At 37.2% G+C, this 12,408-nt stretch overlaps 1 protein-coding gene and 1 long non-coding RNA gene across 3 annotated transcripts in view; one reads left to right on the forward strand and one right to left on the reverse strand.

Annotated features, from left to right (window-relative positions):
* The first annotated feature begins 4,669 nt into the window (after positions 1-4,669).
* Positions 4,670-12,408, forward strand: part of pax7a (paired box 7a) — a 57,456-nt gene continuing 49,717 nt past the window's right edge. The window contains exons 1-4 of one of the 2 annotated variants that reach the window (XM_008408576.2): positions 4,670-5,260; positions 6,379-6,614; positions 7,699-7,843; positions 8,219-8,347. In XM_008408576.2, coding sequence (XP_008406798.1) covers positions 5,176-5,260; positions 6,379-6,614; positions 7,699-7,843; positions 8,219-8,347 — 595 coding nt within the window. In that variant the 5' untranslated portion in view covers positions 4,670-5,175. The remainder of the gene's footprint in view (positions 5,261-6,378; positions 6,615-7,698; positions 7,844-8,218; positions 8,348-12,408) is intronic. The other variant, XM_008408577.2, reaches the window with a different exon arrangement.
* Positions 6,544-8,274, reverse strand: LOC103464455 (uncharacterized). The gene is made up of 3 exons (XR_001776637.1): positions 8,202-8,274; positions 7,981-8,092; positions 6,544-6,626 (listed from the first exon to the last, which is right to left on the reverse strand). It is a non-coding gene; the product is annotated as an uncharacterized LOC103464455 (long non-coding RNA).

Here is a 12,408-nt window from a genome sequence, read left to right on the forward strand (position 1 = left end):
TGTTTTCCATCCTTATATTTAAGGTCAATTCCTTTCGTCTCACTACTAAAAACGCCAAATGCACGCCTCAGTTTGCTACAGGCTCATCTCAAAGTATGCACCAGTTATATGAGATAAGAACTCAATATTTATAATCCAAAGTTATTCTCAGCACATGAAATATAATTTTTTTGTCTTTTTGTGACTTTTTGCCATCTTATTCAAGGCCATTTAGCTCTATTAATCTTTCCAGGAACTCTTACCAGCTTTCTTGCTCCTGCTAAAAAGAAGCAGGACTTCAGCATGACACTGCCACCATCATGCTTTCCCATATTTTGCTGCGTGTTAGTTAGTTTTCTGCAACACATGGCATTTTGTAAGTATTTCAAAAGTCAAACTCAAATTCATCTTTATTTCCTCTCATTTTCACAATCCCTCTGGAAAGTGCAGACCAAAAAATGTTCTTGGCAATTCTTAAAACTGACCATTTCACCACATATCAGAAATCCCTTTTGTCTGTTTTTCTTAGTGTTGGGTCCACATCAATCTGTTCCCAACACAAACATGGTGCCGGCCCAGAAGAAACCCTGCGCAGTACCTGAAGGTCATAAAATATATACGCATTTTGTTTCCATCTGCACAAATACAACAATTCTTTTTCATGCCTGTTTCACAATTTATCCTGGGACCATATAAACTGGATTATAGTCCAGTCAGTTGTGGTTTCTTGATGAAAAAAATCTGTGTTGTTCTCTTGTAGCTGACTTGTTTTCCCTTGTCTGTACTTCAGGACCTTTTCTGCAGGCCTGTAGAGGTGAAAGGGTTTTTTTTTCTGAAAAATATGCATTTTTTTCCCCAGTTTTTTTTCCACTTAAGTCTCATAAATCTCAGTGAGAGTTTCTTCTTCTTGTTTCTCAAGACTTTCCTTACAACTTTCAGCATTTGTGGTTGTAGACCTATTGACACATTTATTTTAGATTTTTCAAACCAAAGCAATGATCTTTTTCTTAATTTTAAGCTCATGTTTCCTTGAAATGCACGGGGTTAACTGAGTTGGAGGCAATGCAGTGAAATGTTAGTCAATTTTTACATGTCAGCTAACTTTTTCCAAATGAGTTTTGGAGGAATTCTTGAATCTCTGCTCTCCTTATTAACCAAACATCACCTTCTTAGGCCCTGTATGTGTAATCAGAGCTCCTCCCTGTGCCACACATAATGTGATGAATATCTCAAATCAGCTTTCTTTAATTACACTTACAACACATAGTAGGGCTTTACACTAGTCTCCTCCTAAGAGGCCATTTTATACGCTTGCTGCGCGCCATGATAAAAGAAAAATAATTCCCCGTAAGGAGGTGATTACACGTTCGGATAATTCTGAGCAGATGTGAAAATGTCTCAACAAGTTAACAAGTCTTTGGCAGAAGTGCAGACTTTGTCACTACTGAAACAGCTTGAACGATCCTTCACAGTTGTGATCTTTGTTTTGACTAGAAGCAGGATGACGGTAAAAATATGGCCGCTGTTTTTGGTGTTCAGGGTCTCGGAAATGTTGGGCAGCAGTTTATCATGGTTGCATCTGTTTTAAATGAGTTTGCATGAAGCATTTCTGAGAACAACCAACGCTGGGGAGAAAGGCAGCTGACTGATGCACCAACTACTTTTGCAGAGTTCTGGTTTGTTTTTTGGAAGCATTTGTTGTTTTCAACAAAGAACAAAATGCACATAATGTGGAAAAGAAATCTTCAGATTAATCCGTTTCTCTGTCCTTATGCAACAATGTGGCCTAGATGTAGAATTATCTTTTTGTCTTGATAAAGATCAGAACAATAAATGTAACAATTACTCTTTGGAATGTAAGACAATTTATTTTCAATTCTCTTCTTTGAAAAGTAACTTTAAATAGTTAAAGGTTTATATATCAGAAAGTGTTTTGTTAAATTATATTCTGTGCAAAAACAAACAAAAAAAATGTTAAAAACTTTTGAACACTTAAACTTTTGTACACTTAACTTGCTGTGGTTCTTCTCAGAAAAAGATAAAAGCTCAGATTGGCTATGCCTCTCATCAAAGGTGCTTTCTCTCTTCTGAACAACTGAAACTACACATTAAGAAAAATCCATAGTGAAATAAGAATGAATGGAGGAGGAGGGGTGTTCACCTACAAGCAAGAAAGAAACTTTGGGTAATTGCCATAACACAAATAATGAGAGGCTAAAGCAGGGAAGTGTTTGAAGAGCGGTCCTGATCGAGATAAGATTGGAGACATTATCATGTTGGAGAGGAAGCTTTTGTTTTTTTTCTGTCTGCTGTAGCTGAGAGGAAACTTTAGTGACGGAGTTGCTTATGTGAGCCAGACGTCGAGGTGAACCATGCAGAAAAAATGCTTTAAAAATAGAGCTTAGGCACTGCAACAAGGATGAATCTTTGGGTGCAGAAATGCTATAAGAAGTAAAAAAAGTGACTTTTAAACTTTTTTTATGTCGTTTATGAACATGACTCGCCCACTGGTGGACATACACTCTTCTTGGACCTAAAAACAGCTCCCTAAATAGCAAATAAGATTGTACTTTAATACGAGTAGATTTGTAAAAAATGCACATTATTTTCTGCGAGCTCTTTTGTTTCCAAATATCCAAAACAATTCCCTTAAGAGATTTATCACATGACTCTGAGCTTTGCAATCTGATATTTTCAGAAAACAACTTTTTAAAGTTAACTTAATTCAACTTTATTTCCACAGCACCAGCTCACAACAAATGCAATCTCAATTCACTTTACAAGACAAACTTGTCAAATTATGTAGAAACATAATAGAATCAACTAAAGACAACATAATTATGAAGACAGAATAAAATTCAGTTACATACAGACCAGTTTAACCCTAATTATAACAAGGTAAAAATACAGTTTATAATTTAAGTTGGTAAAATAATAAATGTCATGACTTTGCAGCGATCCCACTACTTCCAGTGAAAGAGTTTTCAGTCGGTTTTAACATGTCACACTATCAAGTGAAATGTTATAAAATCCTGCTTGTTCTGCATTTTAAGCTCAGCAGCATTTATTGCATTTGTTTTTAGCGTGCAAACATTTTAAGAGAGGTGCTGAGCAACTGCAACGCTTGTGTTAAATGATTCAAACAGCCTCTGACAAACCTATACATTTAGTTTATGTTGAGACTCTGAAAAAAAAAACTGACTCCAAATGCTTGCAAATACATACATATATATATATATATATATATATACAAAAAGCCCTTCCACAGCCTGGCTCTAAAATTCACCACAATCTAAAAATTTTCTGCACACTGCTAATGCCTTTCTTTTTGGTGTAATTATAAACAGATGCATAGCAAATGAATATCAGGCTTGTAATGATTAGGATAACAGAGGCAAGACCTTACGGTGCTGAACCAATGGTGTTTTCAGGGAACACGGAGCCACATTTCAAAGGCATACCTGTTGTAGCTCCAAAGACGTAGAATATTTGTACTTTTTTATTTTTATTTTATTTTATTTTATTTATTTTTACTTTCTTCTTGAAGTGAAATGCAGCTTGTGTCTCCAGATGATTTATGCTCGACTTAATCCAGCGCTCTTTGCGCCTTCCCCAGGAGGCTGAGGCGGTCTCTTTGTGCCCCCTCTGTCCCACGCGAAGCAGACCAAAAGCGGGGAGAGCGAGGGTCAGAGATCCGTTCGGCGGGGTGGCTCCTTCCCACCGGCGCATCTGCATGTGAAATCGCCATTTCACCCCTCCACACTCCCTAATTGTTGCTAAAATTATTTGTGAAATTGCCTTCCACCAGGAGTGTTTTCCACGGCAATTGTCACACGATTTTGTATGCACGGTGGGCCCACAGAGCCAGCACACACGCACACCTCCTCTCCTCCTCCCTCCATATGCGCTCGTTCGGTTTAGCGTTATTGTCATTGTTATTATTATTATCATCATCATTATTTAACAATTACTTTTAAAGGGTGAACTCTGTACCCGACCTGTTGTCATCAATATCGGGTCGATCCAAATGTTGTAGTCAATTACAACAAAAGCAAGAGGAGCGGACTGGGCTGCGCATGCAGCGCAGCAGTTTGACTAATTGAAAGGTTAACAAGCGAAGGGCCGCAGTTCTTCTAACCTCCGTCTGGTCTGACAGGGCGGCTCCTGGTTGCAGTGAAGAAGAAAAATAATAATAATACTGCAACTTTGAACAGAAAGAATAAATAAAACGCTCTAAGTTTATTTTATTTCCCCCCCTTTGTTTCAATTCAATTTTTTTTTTGTTTTTGTTGAATAATTCGGAATTTAATTAAGAGACGGACTTACACTGTTTTTTTTTAAATTGATGCATATATTTGTACAAGTTAAATAAGTAAGTAAATGAATGAATGATTTTAAAATGTAACTATTAAGTAGTTTTTAGGATATGGACTAGTTGTGAGTAAAATAAGAATAAATGTATATAAAAATATATATATATTTATATATAAAAAACTTCAGATGTTTAATGTTCTGCTAATTTTTCCACAAGTTCTTCTTATAGAATATCTTCTATGTGGTCCTCTAAGAGAGGCAGCGGTGAATTAAAAAAGTAAAAATGTGACGATCCGATTGGTCGCCGGGCTCTTGGCTAAACCCACTCCCTTTCATCCATAAAAGAAAGGGCAGCGAGCCTATGGGAGCGCTCCGCTGTCTCCTCCTACGACATGCACGAAAGTTGGCCACTTAAACTACTTCCAGCCAGCCGGCAGACATTATACCGAACCCAAACTACACCAGGGGGAAAAGAATAACACCGCGTTTCCCACAACGCGCCACCATTTAGCTGCTTGCGCCTCCATTTTTTATTTTTATTTTGTGCAAACTTACCTCTGTGGAGGTTTTCATTTCAGTTGTTGCAGCGTTTTGTCGTTGTATTTTTGACCAATTTATCAAGCAAGAGGAGAGCCTCCCCCCTTTTCTTTTCTTTCTTTTTTTTTTATTTTTTATTTTCCCCCCGGTGGAAGAAGGGTCTGTCCAGATTTACTCCGCCTGGGATTTGGGATTTGACAGCGCCTGTTCTCTGATCTTTCCAAACACATTCCGTTTTCTTTTTTTTTTCTTTTTTGTTTTTTAACTTGGAATTTCAGAGTGAAAGACGTTCTTTAGCGCAGTGATTTTATTTATTTATTCATTTTTTGCCTCAGTAGCTACAGGATGGCTACTTTACCTGGAACAGTGCCTCGGATGGTGCGCCCTGCGCCAGGCCAGAACTACCCTCGAACCGGCTTCCCCCTGGAAGGTGAGGACAAGGACAGCCATGGGTGCCTGATACTTGAACTTGTGCTGGTTTAAAAGCAAAACTGTCCGCTCTGCGAGCTCGTATGCCGCGCGGCGGTGGGCACAGTTTGTCATCGGCGACATGCTGGGAAATAAAAAGATGGGTGAACAAAACGCGCCGCAGTCAGGGCTGATTAAAGTTAACCTCACGTCATGGTCAGGGGAGAATTATAGCTGCAGAAAATACAATCTGGTGTCTTTAAAATGCTCCAAAATCTCAGAAATGTGTAGTTTATAAGAAGCATGTGGATTCGGGCTGTTTTATGTGCATTTCAGACAGCATTTAAAACAATATTCTCCATTTTTTAAAATTATTATTATTTCCGGAAAATGTTATTTTAATGCAACATTTATCCTCTATTTTCTATTCACTAATATTTGTTTTAATCTAAAAAAAAAAAAATCTTTCATTACATCACTGTAAATTATTTTGGCCCTCAGAATTAAATACCTAATTTAGAATTTAATATATTTTTGTTCTTTTTTTAGACGCACACAACATTTAAATCATCCGTATATGTGGTGGAGGGAAGGAGAGGGTGGGCAAAAAAAAAGATCATTGTATTTGCATGTATTTGCGGGAAACACTTTCTTCCCCAATTCTACTACACCCGCTTCGTGCTCAAGTGCCCTGGACTGAAATGTGCAAAAACCACGTAGCTCGCAAGTGACTCGAGCTGCGGGATTTGTTGGAGTGGTCCCGCAGCTGGAAATGGCAATAATACACACGGCAAAGAGCTGGCTCAAAGGATCACATCAATATTTGTACAGCATGACTAGGAATAATCAAGGTGGAAAGTGCCATCCTCTCTAGTGTCTCTCGGATGTGAAATTGCATCCCGGAGTGGATCCTTGGATGCATCCTGTCAGGATGAATTTGGCACGATTCTCCCCTGGAAAATGGTTAATATGATAATGTGCGCAAACTGCGTCGGAATGGAGATAAAAGCAGCAAATGCGGCATAATCTAATCAAGTTAAAATCTCATCTGTATTGTATGATACCTTAAATTGAATAAAGTCTCGTTGAATGTGAATGTTTTTGAGTGTTATTGTTTTTTTTTGTTTTTTTGCGACGCAGTGTCCACCCCTCTGGGCCAGGGCAGAGTGAACCAGCTTGGTGGGGTCTTCATCAACGGGAGGCCGCTGCCGAACCACATCCGACACAAGATAGTGGAGATGGCCCACCACGGCATCCGGCCATGCGTGATCTCGCGACAACTGCGAGTTTCTCACGGCTGCGTCTCCAAGATCCTGTGCCGGTACCAGGAGACCGGCTCGATCCGTCCGGGGGCCATAGGGGGCAGCAAGCCCAGGGTGAGTGGGGGTCTGTGGTCATGGGAGCAGATGACAGGCATGCAACACCTGATTACACATGGGCGTATAATAATAATAATAATAATAATAATAATAATAATAATAATAATAATAATAATAATAATAATAATAATAAGGTCCAATTCAGTATCTCTTGAAATTGAATTACAATCCACCTGTAACATTCTATTTAAAATCGTGATCCAATTAAAAACTCAAATGTGATGGGAACATTTCTCTCACGATTTAAATAATTTTTTGCATAAAAAACATAAACAAACAAATTCAAATAATAGTTTAAAAATGGTAAAAATAACAAAAATATGTATCTTTCTGGAATTATGGTCAGCAATGATTTTTTGAAAATAAAAAATCATAAACATGCATTAATGTTTAATAAATGTTATTAAACATTAATGCATGTTTAATAATATTTATTTACAATTACAAATGACAAAAAACACATAAAAAATTACAAAAACAATCTAAAATTCATGTAATTTTCACACTTCTAAATACTCAATAAACCCTTCAAGGAGGGAAACATTTTTTAAGATTTAAGTGCAAATGTCAGAAATCCTGGAGCTGCACATGTCTATACCTTCAATGTGAACATAACTTCTGTTACTTAGAAATCCAATGATAACATTTTATTGCTGTACTTTTGTTAATATCTATTTCAGTAGTTTATCTAGAGATATGTGAATTTGTTTTAAAATTTAGGTTTCATTTTCAATCTGTTTGTTTATGATTTGTGTCCCTAATCGATCCAAACCTCGTGTTTTATGAATTAATAAAAGTCCATTTAAAATTAGAACCACTTCAAATGTATTTAAGCTCAGTGTAGCGAAATGCATGGTACTAATGATGCATGTTATACAAATATTATTTATCATAATATTCTGCATGTTCAATTTTTTGATTATAGAAATGTTTGCTTTTCTTTTGCATTCATTCAAATTCATTCTAAATGACATTTTCCTAACTAAACATTATGTGTTTGTTGGATGAGATTAGTGTTTCCTTTCAACTAAAATTCCTCCTCTTTGTTTGTTCGCTTGCCATCAACCTTTCAAACCTAAAGCAGGTGGCAACTCCCGACGTGGAGAAGCGGATCGAAGAGTACAAGAGGGAAAACCCGGGTATGTTCAGCTGGGAGATCCGGGATAAGCTGCTGAAGGACGGGGTGTGCGACAGAAGCACAGTTCCTTCAGGTGAGGCTTCATCTGGTAAGCTGCACTTTTTTTTCCCCTTACTACCAGCGAACACCGCAGCATCACCTCTCAATGAACGTCACTATGAATTCAACATGTTACTGATAATAAAGCGCCTCTGTAAGCAAACCCACAGAGAGAGAACTATATACATGTAACATGTCCTGTTGAAATGTGGCTTCAGTGCTCCGTCAGTTCATAACATTTTCTCCAAAACGCTGCTGCCTCATGTGAAAACTTTTCCTGTGCCATTTTTGTACCATTCTGAGAGAAAGAGAGAGCAGAAGGAGAGAGAGAAAGAGAGAGAGAGAGAAAATGTTTGATAGGATTATTATGGTTCTGTTATGGCTTTTAGGCCTAATCACCCATTTACCTTTTTGTTGCCATTAGTGAGTTCCATCAGCCGCGTTTTGAGGGCCCGATTTGGCAAAAAAGATGACGAGGATGACTGTGATAAGAAGGATGAAGATGGAGAAAAGAAAACAAAGCATAGCATCGATGGCATCCTCGGTGATAAATGTAAGTTAACAACAAACAAACAGTGTATGTCTTATTATTATTATTATTATTATTATTATTATTATTATTATTATTATTATTATTATTATTATTATTATTATTATTATTATAGTAAATTTGCAGCCTTGCAAACTGGAAGCAAATGTTTTTAAATTGACTTCCTACTTGAACGTCCTCTGGGGAAATCGTCCCACATCCGAGCTGCGGCTCTAAGCGCAGACAATTTATTCCCGCTTTAAACTCCGAGCCAGCACTTGTTCACTGCCTTCAATTATTTATGAGAGCCTTGGCAGAAGGTATTTAGCTGCTGAGAATTAATTTGCGTGGCGCATTCTTGCTCATTTCACTCACTCATTGAGGGGGACATCTAAAACGACAGCTGACAGTTGACCCACTTCAAGCTCCCTGACGTCTCACCGCTTGTCAGTTAAAGCGGAAATGGATGCGCATGTTATTGTTTTCTGCTGTTAGTAATGGGTGAGACAGCGGGGCAGGTATTTTGTTCCTGAATAGCCCTGAAAGATAATCATTTCCCCTGTGGTCGCCGTTTTTGAAGCATGTTGTAATGCATTTGAATTCTTGAAATGAAGCAAGGCCTAATGAGGGATTCAGTTTTATCCTATAAAGATTGGAATTTAAAATACAAAAATCTGAGGGAATGAGCGCTTTTAAACGCCCTGCTGAGAACAATGTACACTGTAAAAATGAATTTTAAAGGGAGTTAAATTTTTGCACATTAAAATTTAAGCACATTATTTGTAAAGATAATGTTCACTAATACCTGCATTCTGTCGTCATTATATTAGATAGGAATTTAAGAAAATATGTTTTGTTCTGCCAAAACCTATTCTAACTTGTTGTTTACATGTCATGTAGAGGAGCGTGATAGGTCTATATTTTAAAATGAGCCGTGTTATGAATATACATGTCAACTCAGTAAAACATAACAGTGTTATTAGGCTTGTTGCAAGAATTTAAGAATGTAGTTTATTCATGCTTTTCTACTTTAGCGATAGCGCTGATGCTAGAACTTGCTAGCACGTTTAGGTTCTTAAGCCTGAGACAGTCACAGCTACTGAGCTGCACATTTTAGCTAACAAAAAGTACAATTTTTAAGATACCCAAGACAAAAAGTTGCTTAAAAATTATTTTTTCCCCTGTARAAACATCAAAAAACATTATGATTGCACAAGATAAGTTGCACAAAGTGGCTACAGGTACGGCTGTGTGTACAACTAATCACTTTTAAACATTACCTGAAGAGAATCTCCTATAAATTTCCAAACCGTCCCTAATGAATTAGTAAAATTATGCTGCAAAGAGTGTTAGCATAGCAAAATCACTTTTTTAGTCCTGAGATATAGACTGTTTGAACCAATGAGACTTGACTTATGTTAGCTACATGAATACCTCTCAGCACAGGTGCAAAACATTTAGCTATGTTCAATCAAATGTAAGGTAAGTTTGCAAATAAAATGTTGTAGCACAGTTATAATTGATTCTCTTAGATGTTAAACGCTGTATAATAAACTATTCATTGTTAAGTTTTTTTATCTCAATGGTAAATGCAAAAAGCAAACAGTAGAGTGAGTTGAATGTGAAAGAGGAAATAAAGAAATATGTGTGAACAAAAATAAATGATTAAAAGCAAATAGAAAAGACAAAAAAAAATATTAAAAAAAATTAAAGTGAATTATAGATTCAAGAGTTTTGATTTAAAATTTAAACTATGGAAATGTGATCACGAATCGTTACCATAAATGGATGCCTATACCCATCTGTGTATTGTAAATACATGAAAAAAAAGAGAGCCTGCAATAATGATGGATTTGTGTTGAACAGATTCAGAATCAATCTTTTAGCAAGTTTTACAACTTCAGTTATAACATGTTAAAATGTATCTAACCTTTGGGAAAAGTTATAACAGTCAAATGCTGCCACTTTCCATAAGATTGCTGTCTTTGTAGCAAACCTTTCAAAAAATTATTTTAGAAAATTTTTAGCCTATAGTTTTTTTTATTACTTCCTGAAATATGACCCACTCTAGCCTACTATTTCAGCAACATATTTTATCTTAATTACGATAAGATAAACGAGTTAAGTAGTGTAAATATTTTAATTGACTAAGTACACTTTAATTGCTAGAATTACAAAATAAATTTAATTATGGATGTGATTCCACCAGTTTAATTGATTTTATTCCAACAGTTATTTTTATCAGTGCAAAAATGATAAAACGAGAGAATAGAGTTTTTGTTGTTGTTGTTGTTGTTGTTGTTCACAATAGCTATTTTTATTTTTAAAAAGGAAGACTGCCAAACATTTTTTTTTTTCAAACTTGAAGATGAACTTCATGAGCAAAACCTCCCCTCTATTGAAGCTTTTCTAAAGCGAGGAGTCCGGGGCACAAAAGCAAATCCTGGAAAGCACGGCGGCGTAAAGCGGAGTGTATGGGCCTGCGCCCATTCACATTCAAAGAGCTGCTAAAAGAGAGAGAAAAGTTTGGACAAAGGGCAAGAAGCGGCATAAAAGGAGATGAATTATTCAGTACGCCCCGCTGCTAGATAGTTTTGTAATTTAGTATATAATGGACCCGTTGGAGAAGAATCGGTATGTGGCGTGAAAACGGTCTTTTTTTTTCGGTCACAGCGCAGATTAATGTTAGGAGAAAAATGTCACTATTTTCTTGCAAATATCTCCGGTGTCTTGTAAACCCTGCTGGCTGCAAATGACCGGCGTGCAGTGCTGGAGTCTGGTCGCTTACGCACAATGCGCCTGATTGATAGTTTGCGCTTCAACTGCGTCTTCGGAGCTCTGCTGTTGACTTTCGTATTTTTTTTTTTTTTTTGTAGCAACATTTCCACATGATGTCACTTTCGTTCTTTTAAGCACTGCTTGTTGTTTCAAATTGGGATCGAATTACGCTGCTATAAAAAGAGACACTCACCCAGTGCGTAAAACAGTTTAGACAAGCAGCATCCGGATGGCGTTTAATAATGTTAATACTTATTAGAGTAAAAGCGCTGGAAACGATGCTCTCTTGAATAGGTGGCTGTGTTCGTGCCGGGTGTAATAGCTCGAAGGCATGGTAAGAAATGTATTTATCCCCAATCAGCCCCTCACTCTGCGAATTTGAAGCACAGCCCTTATGTGGAGAGGGGTTTTTAAAGCAGATTAAATAGAGCCTTTTATTTCTTTTCACTTTCATCTCAGAGCGGAGCTCACTGTGGCTCGCCCTGGGCACAAAATTCATAGATTTTTTTTCTGGCTTACTTATCCAGATTTTAAGACTTTATTTATTTATCTATCAGTTTGTTTATTAGGTCTTCGTATTAGTTTTTTTTTTTAGACGTTACATCGCGGATTTATCTTGGTACTAATCTAGCTCTAATAAAAAGTGTATTTGAAAATCATAAACAAATTAATGCGCGTTTGATTTTCCTGCAAACACGGTTTCTCGCAAAACAAGCCAAGCTGAGATCGTGTATAGGGGAAGCCGTGTGGGAATAGTCTGGTGCATGCACTATTAACGAAAAATGACGCAAATGCTGCGCTACACCACGCGCAAGCGCTTGCACGGTTTTGTTTTGCGTCACGGGAACATGTATCAGATGTCAGACGTCGATTTGCCACACGTGACGCGTCCTGTCCGACCGTCAGATGAGGTGGAGACAGGCGATGGACACTTCAACAAATCGCAGGATTACCTGCAGGTCGGTCTAATTAAACAGATGCCAGGTGGGATTATTTCTGCGCACTGAGGAAAACTGACAGAGCTGCGCAAAGGTGTGAGGAAGGGAGATAGGCCTTGTTTGTTTAGATTTGCAAAATGGAGTCAGTCGGTGAAATGTCTATTTTATTGCAAAAAACACGTATTATTTTCCAACTTTATTTTTTTTATTTTTGTCCAGAAATAGAACAAAAATATTTCTTTATATTTTGCGCTTATTTTACCTTGAATTGCAAAATCTCAAACTCAAACGTTTCACCTGCTAAACCAAGTAACACAATAGACAGAATTTAGTTTAAATTGGATAAAACTGAAATAAATGCCCCCCCCC

The sequence above is a fragment of the Poecilia reticulata genome, linkage group LG5 (assembly GCF_000633615.1).
Source record: "Poecilia reticulata strain Guanapo linkage group LG5, Guppy_female_1.0+MT, whole genome shotgun sequence".
Lineage (NCBI taxonomy): Eukaryota > Metazoa > Chordata > Actinopteri > Cyprinodontiformes > Poeciliidae > Poecilia > Poecilia reticulata.